This window comes from Osmerus mordax, chromosome 14 (genome assembly GCF_038355195.1).
Source record: "Osmerus mordax isolate fOsmMor3 chromosome 14, fOsmMor3.pri, whole genome shotgun sequence".
Classification (NCBI taxonomy): Eukaryota; Metazoa; Chordata; class Actinopteri; order Osmeriformes; family Osmeridae; genus Osmerus; species Osmerus mordax.
Genome location: NC_090063.1, coordinates 7,461,412 through 7,477,723, shown reverse-complemented (window position 1 = coordinate 7,477,723; position 16,312 = coordinate 7,461,412). Strand labels below are relative to the sequence as shown.

At 45.0% G+C, this 16,312-nt stretch overlaps 1 protein-coding gene across 6 annotated transcripts in view; it reads left to right on the top strand.

Annotated features, from left to right (window-relative positions):
- Positions 1-16,312, top strand: part of sptan1 (spectrin alpha, non-erythrocytic 1) — a 31,341-nt gene that overhangs the window by 6,298 nt on the left and 8,731 nt on the right. For 3 of the 6 annotated variants that reach the window (XM_067251121.1, XM_067251119.1, XM_067251120.1), the window contains exons 2-35: positions 1,613-1,852; positions 2,464-2,589; positions 3,635-3,775; positions 4,285-4,565; positions 4,719-4,863; positions 5,011-5,165; positions 5,867-6,002; positions 6,291-6,392; positions 6,641-6,778; positions 6,937-7,047; positions 7,235-7,312; positions 7,420-7,575; positions 7,857-8,061; positions 8,194-8,375; positions 8,589-8,832; positions 9,112-9,234; positions 9,367-9,584; positions 9,675-9,767; positions 10,010-10,144; positions 10,540-10,688; positions 10,893-10,949; positions 11,408-11,606; positions 11,880-11,984; positions 12,258-12,290; positions 12,540-12,575; positions 13,138-13,185; positions 13,795-13,886; positions 14,106-14,250; positions 14,442-14,623; positions 14,713-14,812; positions 14,980-15,177; positions 15,335-15,481; positions 15,589-15,692; positions 15,822-15,984. In XM_067251121.1, coding sequence (XP_067107222.1) covers positions 1,616-1,852; positions 2,464-2,589; positions 3,635-3,775; positions 4,285-4,565; positions 4,719-4,863; positions 5,011-5,165; positions 5,867-6,002; positions 6,291-6,392; positions 6,641-6,778; positions 6,937-7,047; positions 7,235-7,312; positions 7,420-7,575; positions 7,857-8,061; positions 8,194-8,375; positions 8,589-8,832; positions 9,112-9,234; positions 9,367-9,584; positions 9,675-9,767; positions 10,010-10,144; positions 10,540-10,688; positions 10,893-10,949; positions 11,408-11,606; positions 11,880-11,984; positions 12,258-12,290; positions 12,540-12,575; positions 13,138-13,185; positions 13,795-13,886; positions 14,106-14,250; positions 14,442-14,623; positions 14,713-14,812; positions 14,980-15,177; positions 15,335-15,481; positions 15,589-15,692; positions 15,822-15,984 — 4,764 coding nt within the window. In that variant the 5' untranslated portion in view covers positions 1,613-1,615. The remainder of the gene's footprint in view (positions 1-1,612; positions 1,853-2,463; positions 2,590-3,634; positions 3,776-4,284; positions 4,566-4,718; positions 4,864-5,010; positions 5,166-5,866; positions 6,003-6,290; positions 6,393-6,640; positions 6,779-6,936; positions 7,048-7,234; positions 7,313-7,419; positions 7,576-7,856; positions 8,062-8,193; positions 8,376-8,588; positions 8,833-9,111; positions 9,235-9,366; positions 9,585-9,674; positions 9,768-10,009; positions 10,145-10,539; positions 10,689-10,892; positions 10,950-11,407; positions 11,607-11,879; positions 11,985-12,257; positions 12,291-12,539; positions 12,576-13,137; positions 13,186-13,794; positions 13,887-14,105; positions 14,251-14,441; positions 14,624-14,712; positions 14,813-14,979; positions 15,178-15,334; positions 15,482-15,588; positions 15,693-15,821; positions 15,985-16,312) is intronic. The other 3 variants (XM_067251124.1, XM_067251123.1, XM_067251122.1) reach the window with 2 other exon arrangements.

Here is a 16,312-nt window from a genome sequence, read left to right as displayed (position 1 = left end):
CTAAATCCATGGATGATTTAAGCCCTCTGTGAATTGGGACTAGTGGTGGGGGATGGGTCTGGGTTGGGGGAGGGGAGACATAGTTATCAGCTGGCCATAGCCAGTTGCTGTTTACAGAAATGGGGCAGTGAGGAGAGGGTGGTAATCCTTTTTTCTATTTTTTTTTCTTTAAAATCTAGTCAATAATTTAAATATTTACAGTAGATGGAGTTGGTCTAGTTTGTCCTATGCCACAGGAAATGCCCATGTTAAACAGTTGGGTCTTCATAAGAATTCATGACACCTTTGTGAAAGCACTCATGACATGTCCATGAATTGTGTTGTTCCATTTATGTGACCTTTATAGTAACAACAACAACAGCCAGATTAATTTGGATTCATGATGGAGCACATTTTGTAGATGTTGTGTTGGGTTAGTGTAGAGGTGCATCTTGGTTGCCAGGATGTTGTCTGTAGTTCAGTACATTTGTCTTTCTACTCACTCACCTCTTCAGATTTCTCTGCATCTGTCCTGACTCCTAACATAGGCCTTTTTCATTCCCACATGGTGCATCGCCTCCAGGGCTGGCCTGCTCTCATTTTCTTTCTGGCCTACTATCTCATTCTACCCACATGAGGCCATTGACCTTGAGTTGGTTAAGCATATCGAAGTTCTTTCCTCTGAAATACAATTGCCACTCAGTTCATTGAATTCTGTTCTTAATGCAATGCAGTGTAGTCAGCATATCGAGCTTTGCCAATTACATTCTTTATCCTTTAAGACATATTTATGAGGAGTCTTTTGTATTATTGTATGATGGATGGATGTCATTCTTTGATACGTTCCTTTATTTCATACCTGTGTAATGGATTGTGTGAGTGCATTTGGATGTGTGCTTGTTAGGACCTATTCACTTTAACAGAATGTGACTAGGGGCACAGGATGGGTTTAGTAATGGGGGGCTGACGACAGCAGTCCCATTGTGATGTGAAGCTTGGTGACTGTTTGTTCAGAGCTGTGTGGAATTTTGTCCCACCCCATCACACCCCACCCCACATCATTCTCGTTACAGCTGCTGGCCTCACAGGAAGCTATTTTAACCGGCCACGGCAGCTATTTCTCCCTCAAGATAGCTACATATCCTCGTCTTCTCCTTTTCTTTTCTTGAAGTCCAGTGTCTGACTTGGTTAAGACCATTTCAGTGGTGAGTTAATAATCCATAATGGGACCACTGTATTAAAACAAGTCTACTTTATGAATGTGGAAGGGGTGTAGAATCTGCCAGTGTGCTATTGGAACAAAACGAATGGGGGTAGGATAATTTTAAACGGCCAAGTAGGAATTCTGGAGAACATTCTCGCGTTGCCATGGCAGCCTTGGACTTAGCACTGAGTGTTCTCTGCATAAGGAAGTCCAAATGGGAGCTGCCATAATGGATAGAAAAACTGTTTATCAAGATAGCTGCCAGAACCTCCCCAGGAGCTATCTTGCATGCTTTCTTCTGGGGGAACGTTCTACTTCCTGCTGTAATTGCAAGCCACTCGTGGTAACACAAGTGATGACATTAATATCCAGAGAATCTCACTCAGTTCCAGATCCGTTATTATACCTCTTTGTTTTCTGTGTGTTAAGAGAATGGATACCAGCGGGGCTAAAGTGCTGGAGTCGGCTGACGACATCCAGGAGCGCCGGCAGCAGGTGCTGGACCGCTACCGACGCTTCAAGGAACTGTCGATGGTGCGCCGCCAGAAACTGGAAGACTCCTATCGCTTCCAGTTCTTCCGCCGTGATGCAGATGAGCTGGAGAAGTGGATCCAGGAGAAACTGCAGATTGCTTCAGATGAGAATTACAAGGACCCCACCAATCTGCAGGTTTGTTTGTGTGACACTTTTGAAAAACCGACCCCATGAGAAGACAATGTTTTTTGCACCTTCAGTGCCCCAGTGATGAGGATTGCAATTTGTGCCAAATATTCTACTGTTATTATTAATTCTGTCTGAAATAGGCTAATATAGAGTTTCACCAGATTAGCATTGTGTGGGTCAGCTCTTAAGTTACTTATCAAAGTGAAAGTACTTCATGTGTAGTAGCCTACCCACCCACTCATACTGCAGGGAGGGTCGATGAGTAATCCATCACTACACCAGATGGACTACAATCATCTCTACCTCACTTAGTAAGGCATGTACATTTCCAAAGGAATAGTATGGTTCGGAACATTGAGTCAGCCTTAGTTTAGTTCAAAGCATTAGCATATACAAGGAACCATATTAAATGTAATTGCAAGCTTTTACTGAAATACTCCTTGTGTTGACTGTTGTTGGGCTTGCCACTGGCATTTAACGAGCAGCATGATTGTAAACCTTGTGTTGAAATGACTGTCATAAGACCTTGTGGTGTTGTAACTTTCCGACACGTTTTTTATGGCAATGCATCCTGTATGAGTAGGATACTAAAGGTGCACTGCTTCTCCTCTGCCCAGGGTAAGCTCCAGAAACACCAGGCCTTTGAGGCAGAAGTGCAGGCCAACGCCGGAGCGATCATCAAACTGGACGACACTGGCAACCTTATGATTACAGAGGGCCACTTTGCCTCTGAGACCATACGTGTAAGACACACTCTCACATCCTTATATGCACACACACACCCTTCCTTACCATACGGTAACTATAACACCAAATCTTTATTGTCCCAAGTGTTAAATGGCATCTTTGTCACCTTTCCCCAGCACTTGATATTGATGGATGACAAAACAAAATGGTTACCTATCAATGGTCATGACTGAAAAGAGACAGAGAAAGGAAGCCGTTTGAGGATTGGGACACATCCATTCAATTTGGGTTAAAGAAAAAAATGAATCACACTGCATGAAAAATGCACCAACTTAAGATAGCAAGAGTGTTTGGTTATCAACCCATGCCGCAGTCGCTGTCTCCATACAATGCTTTTAAACCCCTCATGTGTGGTTTAGTCCTACACGCCCTACCGGACTCAACAGAGACCCATAGTAAAAAGTTTCAATATGGCTGAGTATATACAAGTAGGTAAATGGGTGCTGTGAACTGCCTGGACCTTTGTCCCCTTCTCCTTCTGTTTGGCTACTTAAGTCATTATCCTGTGTTTGCTGTGTTTTGAGAGATTTTTTACAGATAAGGCAAGATTAATTTCTCAAAAGGTATGATTGACCTAAATTGAGTTTATTCTCCATTTTCTCATCAATTGATGAGCCATTTATCCTGTATTGTTAAAGACCCTATTATGCCAGTGTCTGCTATTTTAAACGAAGCTGTGTCTTTTTTTGTTGATGATCTTTAAGTTTAAAGAAGTGGACGTGAGTGAAGGTCCATCATTTCTTAATACACATCCTTAAGCCAGTGTCGGCTTCTAAATGAGGCGTTTCAGTCATGGGTTTTGAAGTTTGCCTGTCATGCGCTCTGACTCCAGCCTTTCCTGTTGCCCATGCTTTTCTCTCCTTATTTCTCTTTTACCTCCAAACTTTCTTTCCTGAGTTTCTTTGTCATTTAATGAATTTCTCCATACATTTTTATCATTCGGTTAAAACTTTTTTCACGACTCCCCCTGTCTATCCCTCTTTACCCACCTCTCCCTATCCTCCTCTTTTTTGACCCTGTTGTCTTTTCTTCACTGTTCAGACTCGCCTGGAGGAGCTGCACCGCCTGTGGGATCTGCTGCTGCAGAAAACCAAGGAGAAGGGTGTGCGTCTGCTGCAGGCCCAGAAGTTGGTGCAGTACTTGCGGGAGTGTGAGGATGCCCTGGACTGGATCAGTGATAAGGTCTGTCTAATTTAAGGACCGACACATTTTTGAGTGACGCTAAGCCAGGCAAAATGTATACTCAAACTCTATACCAGGGATATTCAAATACAATTTAAGAAGGTCCACATACATTTCTAAAGTAGGAAAGGTCTTGCCGTGGATTCTGACAATTGGATCTGCTTTGTCTTTTCCTTTGGTTTAACTTTTTGTTTACGGTCGAGCAAAGTCAGCAGCTTCACTCATTCTTTAATCAACTTTGAGTCAGAAAATGGCTTTTTGAGTTTTCCCAAGACCTAAGCTATACTCTGCGAGCACTCAGTTGTACAATCTGGAAATGGAATGAACATGTCAGGGAATGGCCAAGAACTTTGGTGGAGCGTTCCTGTTCGTCTTTGAGGTCATGCATCCCTTCTGTGTTTTGGGGATACGTTTGCTTGAAATGACTGTCTCACGTTGCGTAGAAGAGTGTAGAGTCCTTCCAACAGTTTGCAGATGTTATGTAAACATGTTAACTTGCACCTATACAGGAGGCCATGGCCACCTCGGAGGAGCTGGGCCAAGACCTGGAGCATGTGGAGGTGCTCCAGAAGAAGTTTGAGGAGTTCCAGACGGACTTGGCGGCCCACGAGGAGAGGGTGAATGAGGTTAACCAGCTGGCGGCCAAACTCACCCAGGAGACCCACCCCGAGGCTGAGCTCATTGTCAGGAAGCAGGATGAAGTCAACGCTGCCTGGCAGAGGCTCAAGGGCCTGGCCCAGCAGAGGCAGGGCAGGCTCTTTGGTGCTGCAGAGGTGCAGCGCTTCAACAGGTACGTTTGGGATGTGACACTTGCAGTTATATTGATATACCAGCTAGAGATGATAGACCGAGATGGCAGTTGATGTTTTTTTTTTTTTTTTTAAGAGCCAAATTGTCACTGTAAAAAGCTGTGGACGGCTAGTCATTGCGTCTTATCTCTTAGGGATGTGGATGAGACCATCAGCTGGATCAAGGAAAAAGAGCAACTCATGGCATCTGATGACTTTGGTCGTGACTTGGCTAGCGTCCAGGCCCTTCTTCGCAAGCACGAGGGTCTGGAGAGAGACCTGGCTGCCCTCGAGGACAAGGTGCGTGCTGGGGCCGATACATCCTTCACAGTGTTAGGTCTACATACAGCTTCCCAGACTTCAGATTTGTGTTTTTCACTCAATTGAATGTAGAAATGCTAACTACCTCCAATCCTCCTGATCTCTTCTCCCTCCTCCTGTCCTTAGGTGAACACCCTGGGAGGAGAAGCAGAGCGCCTGCAGCAGACCCATCCGCAGAATGCCTCTCAGATCCACCTGAAGAGAGACGAGCTCATCACTAACTGGGAGCAGATCCGCACGCTGGCCGCCGAGCGTCATGCCCACCTCAACGACTCCTACAGGTGGGCCGGTGGGACGCAGTCATAGCGGGTGCAACATTACATTTACATTTATTAATTTAGCAGATGCTCTTATCCAGAGCGACTTACAGTAAGTACAGGGACATTCCCCCGAGGCAAGTAGGGTGAAGTGCCTTGCCCAGGGACACAACGTAATTTTGCACGGCCAGGAATCGAACTGTCAACCTTCTGATTAGTAGCCCGATTCCCTAACCGCTCAGCCATCTGAACCTAACATGAACTTTATGTTTCATTGCAGTCAGATGATTGTTTTCGCTTGCGACTGGGTCCGAGCTGCTCTGTCAGTAGTTCTATTATCCAAGTAATCTCATTGTGGTTCTAAATGGGTCTCATCTGTGGATGTTTTTTTAGGTTGTGTCTAGAGCAGTGATTCCCAACCTGTGGGCAATGGCCCACTCGTGGTCTTTGAGGGTAATGCAGGTGGGCTGGGAAAGTGAACTGTTTGGCTCCTGTGGTGTTGATAAATATATATGATAAGCATGTGAACGGATGTGTTGCGGGGCCGCAAAAATATTTGAGCCATGCAAGTGGGCCGCAAAGTGGAAAAGGTTGGGAATGGCTGGTATAGAGCATCCAGATGAGGCCTTGATGACACTTATGTCTTAGGTAGTTGGGCTTGGTTTTGTTCAGTAAACGGTCATAGCCCTCTTGACTGACAGTCCGAGCGACTCTCTCCCCTGCAGGCTACAGCGCTTCACCGCCGACTTCCGTGACCTGACCAGCTGGGTGACAGAGATGAAGGCTCTGATCAATGCTGATGAGCTGGCCAACGATGTGGCTGGAGCCGAGGCCCTCCTTGACCGCCACCAGGAACACAAGGTGAGGTTACATCTTGTATCCAGCCACAAATACATTGTTCTTTATGAAATTAAATTATGAAAAGGGCCAGATTGAAGGGGAATCAATACAAGTTAGTTTCATTTAGTTTTTAAATTCATTTTCAATCTTCCGGCGTCAATGTCATTTTGGTTTGTTTGACAAAATATTAATTTAGGAATAGCATAGAAATAAAAATGTTCTAACAATATCTACAGAGATAGAAATGTTCCTTCTCTATGACTATAGCAATGTGTTTGTTAAAGAATACCATGCGTGTTGACTGACTAGGGGGAGATTGATGCCCATGAGGACAGCTTCAAATCCACGGACGAGGCTGGCCAGGCCCTACTTAACACCGGACATTATGCCTCTGATGAGGTGAAGGAGAAGGTAGGATTCTCTCTTACAGTTTTTTTTATCCCAGCCCTTCAAATCCACATTTTTTGTAACATGTAGATAGTTGTTCCTTCCACTGTCTATTTTACTAGGAGTTTTATTTGCCATATTCTCTCATCTATCTTGACTATTGCTATCCCTGTGAGAGCCACATTTTCTCCATAATATTTCCCTGCATGCATTTTGAACTCAAAGAATTTGGTGTCAGCGTCATTGATGTGTGTGTGTGTGTGTGTGTGAAGCTCGGGGTGCTGACGGAGGAGAAGGAGTCCCTGCTGGAGCTGTGGGAGGTGCGCAGGCAGCAGTACGAGCAGTGCATGGACCTGCAGCTCTTCTACAGGGACACGGAGCAGGTGGACAACTGGATGAGCAAACAGGAGGTACGCCCATCTCACACACACACACAAATTAGTGTCCATGCACAGACCGTTTAGTTCCTTTGAAATAATTCTGTTTGATATTTGAATACGGCACACAACTTGAAATTGCTTCTGTTCCGTCTTGTCTTGAAATGTAATGATCCATGTTGTGGTTAAAGGCGTTCCTCCTGAATGAGGATTTGGGAGACTCCCTGGACAGTGTGGAGGCCCTCCTGAAGAAACACGAGGACTTTGAGAAGTCCCTCAGCGCCCAGGAGGAGAAGATCACTGTGAGTACCAACTAGATTCAACCTTAAAAGTTTATGAGAAACATCTACAAGCTCTTGGATTGGACTGATATAGGACATTTGGGAGCTGTGTCCATTGCTGTACTATCGCCACTTCTCTTTAATGAACCATTTTTGATGTTTGGCACATTCAAGTTATCGTTTGCTCATATCTATCCTCCTCATTTAGGCTTTGGATGAATTTGCCACCAAGTTGATCCAAAACAATCACTATGCCAAGGAGGATGTGGCCACTCGTAGAGACGCTGTAAGTATTAAGGACAGAAACTTGCTATGAAAGAACAAGATTTAAGAAAGAATCTTTACAGTTCATATATTTACATTCCCCCCCCCAAAATGTTTTTGCCTCGCCAGCTGTTGAGCCGTCGGAACACCCTGCATGAGCGCGCCCAGTCTCGCCGTGCTGCCCTGGAGGACTCCTTCCACCTGCAGCAGTTCTTCCGCGACTCTGACGAGCTCAAGAGCTGGATCAATGAGAAGATGAAGACCGCCACTGATGAGGCATACAAGGTAATATTTAACTTCAATTTATTTTGCCTTGAATGTGTGCATAATTAAGGAGACTCATACAAATGGCATATTAGAATACTATTATTGACAACTCTTAGAACAAACGGTCTTCATATAGACCTGTACTTTATTTGTTGCTTGATTCTGTTGACCAAGTTATATAAATAAAATAAACAGTTACTTATGTTAGATTCTCCAACGTGGATCTGTATTTTGCAGCCATTTTCTTGTCCCACAACTCTTCTTCTTATCATTTCCTCCCATCTCTGTCTTCATCGCAGGACCCCTCCAACCTGCAAGGCAAGGTTCAGAAGCACCAAGCTTTTGAGGCCGAGCTCTCTGCCAACCAGAGCCGCATCGATGCCCTCCAGAAGTCGGGACAGGAGCTGCTGGATGGAAAGCACTACGCCTCAGACGAGGTGGCAGCCCGCATGGAGGAGGTCAGCTCCCAGTGGAAGAAGCTGCTGGAAGCCACTGAACTCAAAGGTGAGAAGGCTTTTGCGTGTTACAAAGTCAATTCAAAATTGCAGTTGCATTCTCAGGAATGCCGCTCTTTTGGATCCCTTTTATGCATTATAAATGGAATCATTATTATTTTGAACTCATCTTTCCTCATAGGCATCAAGCTGCGTGAGGCCAACCAGCAGCAGCAGTTCAACAGGAATGTGGAGGACATCGAGCTGTGGCTGTACGAGGTGGAGGGTCACCTGGCCTCCGATGACTATGGCAAAGACCTGACCAGCGTCCAGAACCTGCAGAAGAAACACGCTCTGCTTGAGGCAGACGTGGCTGCACACCAGGTACAACCATGAAATCACTCAAGAAATAAACGTTAAAACTAACGGATTGAGAAAAGTCAATCTCATTAAATCAGTGAGTGCCACTCATTTAGTGCCGAACTCGTCTCCCAAAAATTGTAATGGAAGCACTGACTCATGTCTGAACTGTAGCATGTACCACCTCATCATTTTCTAGAACGATGGCTATTCAAACTATATCCTCTAAATTTATAGGACCGTATCGACGGCATCACCATCCAGGCGCGTCAGTTCCAAGAGGCAGGGCACTTTGACGCCGACAACATCCGCAAGAAGCAGGAGGCCCTGGTGGTGCGCTATGAGGCGCTGCGCGAGCCCATGGCGGCCCGCAAGCAGAAGCTGTCTGACTCGCTGCGTCTGCAGCAGCTCTTCCGGGATGTGGAGGACGAGGAGACCTGGATCAGGGAGAAGGAGCCCATCGCCGCTTCCACCAACAGAGGTGGGTTTGCGTGGGGTTAAGCGTGGTAACGGCTGGGATGGAGATGTGCTAATATAAAGGGAACATTCATATATTGCTCATATTAGTCATTTATACATTTTTACAATCCTTGTAGAAAGACTGAGAATACAATTGAACTGTAGATGGGTTCCCTTTAGTAAAGTTTCAAAACGGTTGCCTTCACTGCTATTATTTTTCGAAGACAAGGAAGTCCATCTACTAATGAGGATCCAAATAATGTGTATATATATATATTTTTTTTATCTTTCTCTGCCCCAGGCAAAGACCTGATTGGTGTCCAGAACCTGTTGAAGAAGCACCAGGCCCTGCAGGCTGAGATATCAGGCCATGAGCCCCGCATCAAGGCAGTCAGCCAGAAGGGAGACGCCATGGTTGAGGAAGGTCGGCATCTCACAAACTCTGTATATCCATTGCCCACGCCACAATAATAATAAAATAAAAAAAGTGATGGCTGTTATCATAGGTAGTAAACAAACATTGTTCCATACTCACACATTTCTCTGGTACCCCCAGGTCACTTTGCTGGAGAAGAGGTCAAGGTAAAGTTAGGGGAGCTGAATGGCCGGTGGGAAACCCTTAAAGGCAAGGCCTTCCAGCGCAGGCAGGATCTGGAAGACTCCCTGCAGGCACAGCAGTACTTTGCTGATGCCAATGAGGCTGAGTCTTGGATGAGGGAGAAGGAGCCCATCGTCGGAAGCCCCGACTATGGCAAGGATGAGGACTCTGCCGAGGTGAAGAGAAACAAGTGTATCATGTCTGTGTATCATTTAGTCATGTAGGACGCATGTTCTGAAAAACGTCTGAACTTTTTGTCCCTCAAGGCCTTGCTTAAGAAACACGAGGCGCTGATGTCTGACCTGAGTGCCTACGGTAGCAGCATCCAGGGTCTGAAGGAGCAGGCCCAGTCTTGCAGGGTAAATACAACTTTCTATCCTTAAATGTCCGATTATTCCGTTTTCTGCATTGATCTATAATCTTTCCAGGAAGATTTTCCCTACCATGAAGTACCCAAGACTTCTAGGGATCAAAGTCACTTTTGAGTTACTATTCTGCAACGGAGAATGTGCTGTATACATTTTTGGATTGCCATTTTATATGTGATTTGTATACTTTATCTTATTGTTATCTGACAACTTTATATTATTCTAATCTACAGCAACAAGTGGCACCTACTGATGATGAGACTGGAAAGGAACTGGTCCTGGCTCTGTATGACTACCAGGAGAAGAGCCCCCGTGAGGTCACCATGAAGAAGGGAGACATCCTCACTCTCCTCAACAGCACCAACAAGGTATGGCACATCAACCTGCCTGATTGGATGAATAGGCCATTGTGAACAGCCTTTTGATGAATCTAAGAGGAAAAACCCACTGTCCACCTTCGTCATTCTTTCTTTTACTAGTGCAGTGCCTGTTGACGTCTCACATTATCCATGGCTCCATTACTTAGTGCAGCTCAACATGGTGGCAAACGTGTTAATATAAATAGACCTATTTTTTTAAATGTTTTAATGCTAATGCAAACTTCTCAGCCAAACAACTTCACACTCATCACTGCAGGTCCTTGGGTCCTAAGCCATATAATGACAATTCTCAAGATAATCAAGCCATAAACACACAGACAGACCGAGATGCCTGCCTTTTATAGTTTCAATTGTATTTTCTTACGTGTGTTTCTTTTCTGTAGGACTGGTGGAAGGTGGAGGTCAACGACCGGCAGGGCTTTGTCCCTGCTGCCTATGTCAAGAAGCTGGATCCCACCCAGTCCTCTTCCAGGGAGAACCTTCTGGATGAGCAGGGCAGCATTGCTCTGCGTCAGGATCAGATTGAGAACCAGTAAGAAAATCCGACACACTCTTAATAGTGAACCTGAGCCCCCTTATAGCAAGTGTCTGCTCTAACTAATACTTCTAATCAAAGCCCTTGCTCCCTAAGTTCTCTTCTGTCACTAATGGGCTTCCCCCCTTTCTCTTGTGTCTCTTTAACTACTAACACCTGTGTATGTCACTGCGTGATCTCTTACTCCCTGCCACTGTGCAGGCTGGTCACCAAGGAGACGTGCAGCGTGTCTGTACGCATGAAGCAGGTGGAGGAACTGTGAGTAGGACAGCCCCTCTCGATGTTGTGATTGTGAAGCAACGCGTCATACCGAGAAAGTGCCACCCGTGACACTTTTTTCACAGTACCCCATCCTCCTATTATGTCCCTTGTGAATTCCTTGTCCTTGTCTCTCTCATGCCATTGGTCATCTCTTCTATTCAGTGGTGGGATAGAAGCATTGTTTCCCTCCCATTCCTTCCTCTCTTGTCCAATGCTTGTCTGTGATTGGATGGTGTGAGTTACAATTGAGGTGTAGGTTGTTACAATGCATGAAATAAAGTTATGCCAAATACTTGCAAAATTGTTGCTATTATCCTGCCTTCTGCCATTCCAGTGGTGCCTTCTGCAAGTCCTGCATCAAACCATCTTTTGGCATTGTTATAGTTCCTTGTCCCTCACATTTAGCATTTTAAACATGGGATTTTAACACCAGCTGCTCTCTCCTCCTCTCTAAGGTACGGCACTCTCATGGAGTTGGGTGAGAAGCGCAAGGACATGCTTGAGAAGAGCTGCAAGAAGTTCATGCTGTTCAGAGAGGCCAACGAGCTGCAGCAGTGGATCAACGAGAAGGAGGGCGCCCTCACCAACGAGGAGGTGGGCTCCGACCTGGAACAGGTGGAGGTGCTGCAGAAGAAGTTTGACGACTTCCAGAAGGTAACAGAACAAAGTTGTCCTTTTGAAAATGTCTCGTGCTTCCTTTAGGTGATACAGAAACACCTTCACAAATGTGCTCTGCTGTAGAGATACCAATAAAGTTTTACAAACAAATCCAGAATTACTTTATAACAGATGTTTACCAGATTATTTTGCAGTCTATGCTTAAAAGGCTGCTTAAAGGCTGCGTCCATACAAATGGTCAACCTGTCCATTCCTGAACTGTAAGTGTAATTTGTGACGCTTTCCCTTGTATTCTTCCCTGGCCATTAGGACCTGAAGGCCAATGAGTCTCGCCTGAGGGACATCAATAAGGTGGCGTCTGAGCTGGAATCTGAAGGGCTCATGGCAGAGGAGGCACCCATGGTGCAGGCCCAGGTAACACTCGAGATCTTTGTGTATCCCACACTTTGTGTCATATGAACAGGCATAAATGGATGCAAAAAATGCATTTTTCAGAAATGCCTTAACAACTATAGTCTACGTAAGTCTGACAGCCTTCTTGTGGAGTTACTTGATGGGTGATGAAATATGTTCTGATGAGAGATTGTTTTACACCCTATACATTTCACAATATCAAATATCTTATATAAAGGATTAATGAATGCTGAACAAGAATTTGACTAAGACAAAGTTTGTATCTCTCTCCAGCAACAAGAGATGTTGGGTTCGGCTCCTGGCAAAGTAAGACTCCTTTCACTATTGCATGCTTATTTGGATCCCCATTTGCAGTTCCTTGTACATACACTACCTGTTTCTGTTGGTAGATTGACACCAAAAGAGACCTGTGTCTTTTGAACTGATAGGGAAGCTCTGTATTTTGTTACAAAGGGGCCGGAGGGAGTTTTTCTGTCCATGTACTGGGTTGAGTTGTCTTGTTTTATACAACATGTAATCGTTGTGCTAAATCTCAAACCCTTTTCATTCTCACAGGACGAAGCCGATTCCAAGAACGCCTCTCCGTGGAAGGTAAAATCATAACATTAACATGTCATGTGGAGAAAACCATTTCTTTGTTGAATCTGTCCATATTCAGCTTTTTGTTTTCTTCTTGTCTGGTTGGTGTATTAAAGGTTCAAATGCACAAGATTCGATAGCACACAGATGTTTGTGCTATATTGTCGATCTTGATGTGGCCTTGTACCTGTGCATGCTGATGCTGCATTTGAGGGGTGCACTTAATCATAATCATGACAACAATTAACATAACTCTTTATATAACTTAATTTCACAAAATACAGAAAGCTCTGAGTGGACACTTCTTTAGTATGTTTAAAGGTCTAGTATCCACTACATGCACAATTATGGGCATTATTTGCAACCTGGTGGTCTTGAATCAGAGTGATGGTGCTGCTAACTGTCTCTTGGGAAATGTAAAGACATGGGGGAAGCCTTTACACTCCGTTTGGTTGTGGTCTTGACTCTTGTGATTTTTGTTTTTGTCCCCAACCCACTCCTTCCTTCCTTCTCCTCCATTTTGTTCTGGATTTGTTTTGGGTTTTTTTGTTTTGTTTTTGACACTTTATTGTAGAATGTACGATTGGCTGTTCAAACGACTGCTAACTTTAATACTATTAAGGTAAGATTTAAAAGACCCTCTTTCCCTTCCCTTCTGACCCGCCATTTCCTTGCATCTGTATGTTGTTGTTTGGGAGACTTAACCCCCTCATCTCATGGTGATTTTACTGTGAACGGCCTGCTCTGGTTGCCTCTGCCAGACGGTGCTGCAGTATAAATGTATGTTAGTTCTCCATCCTGTGTATTGTCATAACCATGCATCCAGCTCCCTGCCTGACTCACCTAGATGTTGATCCTCTCAGTTTGTGTCGTTATTGTCTTCATCGTCATCCAAAGTATGTCTGTTTCTCTATCAAGTACACAAAAGACTAAACAAACCAGCATTGTGAATTATACAGACTTAATTGTGTAATCAAGATGAAACCTAAATTTAAATTGAATTGACATAATAATGCATTCATTCTTCTAATTCATTCATGAGATACAAATATTTAATGGAAGTAGCTTGTCTTACACACACTTTTGATTTTCTAAATTCCCTTTCAATATATATATTTATTTCTTATTTGAGCACTGAAAAAGGAAGATTTACAAAATGTTGAAGGCCCTCCTCAAGCTTTACTGAAGATCTCTTTTAGTCTGAAAACCTTTATTTGCTGGCTTGTTGTAGGAGCTGAACAATCGCTGGAGGTCTTTGCAGCAGCTGGCTGAGGACAGAAGCAATATGCTCGGGAGTGCTCATGAAGTGCAGAGGTTTCATAGGTACAAACACAGATACACACACAAATGCACACTGTCTGAATACTCTCAATGAACTCTTGGCAACAAGTAGTTATTGACTTAAAACTCCAATTGTACTATTAAATAGATACTAGTAGTATTACAGCCAGCACCAATCAAGACTGGAACAATGGAACAACCCAATATCGTCTCTCGGTACATAACAGATAGACGTTCATTCATTGCTCTGTTTCTTTCAAGGGATGCGGATGAGACTAAGGAGTGGATCGAGGAGAAAAACCAAGCCCTTAACACTGACAACTATGGCCATGACCTGGCCAGTGTTCAGGCCCTGCAGCGCAAGCACGAGGGCTTTGAGAGGGACCTGGCTGCCCTTGGAGATAAGGTGAAATGGAACCTGACCTCTCACATACTCGCAAACACACATTCCCTCTCAAAACACCCAATGTTCCCTTTAAACCAGTTTCTTACAGTAACTTTTGTAATACACGTCTGGTCACCAACCAGATCTCCAAATACTATTAGTCTAATCTTGATTGACTTGACTGATTACTCGCTGCCTCCCCCATTGTCCAGGTAAACTCCCTGGGGGAAACGGCGGAGCGTTTGATCCAATCCCACCCCGAAGCGGTAGATGACATCCAGGAGAAGTGCACCGAGTTGAACACCGCCTGGAGCAGCCTTGTGGGTCGCGCTGACCAGCGCAAAGACAAGCTGGGAAATTCCCATGACCTGCAGCGGTTCCTCTCCGACTTTAGGTAAGGACGGAGGGAATGAATAAAGGAGTGGAGGAAAGACTGAAGGACCAAAGAAAGACTAAAGCCTAATGGATATTTTTGGTTAACAGAGACTTGATGTCCTGGATCAATGGCATCCGTGGCCTGGTGTCATCTGAGGAGCTGGCTAAGGATGTGACCGGAGCCGAGGCCTTGCTGGAGAGACACCAGGTATTTATGCACATATATGAATAATACATAACTCCTAGATGTGCACCAACTCAATGAACTTTTTGGGGGGGGGTGCTACTCAATAGTTATTGGACAGTCTTCTACTTCTTGCTTTCTAAGGCTATTTGTCCTCCATCTCACTCTTTCTCCCCCCTCCCTTCTTCCAGGAACATCGTACAGAGATTGACGCCCGTGCTGGCACCTTCCAAGCCTTCGAGCAGTTTGGCCAGCAGCTGCTGGCGCGGGGACACTACGCCAGCCCAGAGATCCAGCAGAAGCTGGAGGCTCTTGACCGTGAGCGTGCCGACCTGGAGAAGGCCTGGGTGCAGCGGCGCATGATGCTGGACCAGTGTCTGGAGCTCCAGGTGATTAATCAATGCATCAAACGTACCATTTTCGCTCCCAACACAGTAAATACCATTTACAGTAATTTATTCAGTGAGACCCATCTTTCAGGATACACGTTTGAAACACATGTGCAGCAAAGGCCCAGTCAATTCATGACCTCCCCCCGTATCTCAGCTGTTCAACAGGGACTGTGAGCAGGCGGAGAACTGGATGGCTGCCCGCGAGGCTTTCCTGGCCAGTGATGACAAGGGAGACTCCCTGGACAGCGTGGAGGCCCTCATCAAGAAACACGAGGACTTTGACAAGGCCATCAATGTGCAGGTTCGCTGGTGAAATACTTTAACACATCTAAATGCTTTGAATATCAAGCTCATTTGATCGTAACAATGGTACTGTTTTCATATTGTACCTGCTTTTCCGCTCTATAGGAGGAGAAGATAGCAGCGCTGCAGTCCTTCGCCGACCAGCTGGTTGGAGCTGACCACTACGCCAAACCTGAGATCTTCAACCGCCGGAACGAGGTTCTGGATAGGTTAGTCACTGCTGTTAAAATGTGGTGATGTGTTCTCTTGTATGCATGTGCCTGTTGTAGTGTGCGTACTTGTGTTCATTTCTCGACGTTGCTTGGACTTGTGTGGCCTAACACTGATTTGACCCATAGGTGGCGCCGTCTGAAGGCTCAGATGATTGAGAAGCGTTCCAAGCTGGGTGAGTCACAGACCCTGCAGCAGTTCAGCAGGGATGTGGATGAGATCGAGGCTTGGATCAGTGAGAAGCTGCAGACCGCCACGGACGAATCCTATAAAGATCCCACCAACATCCAGGTAGGCATCAAGCTAAAACTGATGTGGAGGTCCGATCTATAGACCTCATAGTGGCATTTGTCAAGATCTCCAGATGTTACTATGAGTCTGAGAAATGAAAACGGCTTATCCTGCATGTCTCTGAGGGCCATATCTTCAACCACATGTTTAACCAATGACAAATACATCTGACCTTTGGCAATGATGAGGGACAACTTCCGCTCTTCTTTTGAGGCTTTCCTCCTGGTCTTTCACTTCCCACATTTGACATTTTCTTACTATCTGTTACTTGACCTTAATGCGCAAAATGCTCCTTGTGTTTGGAAGTAGGCAGTAGCACAATGTTGCA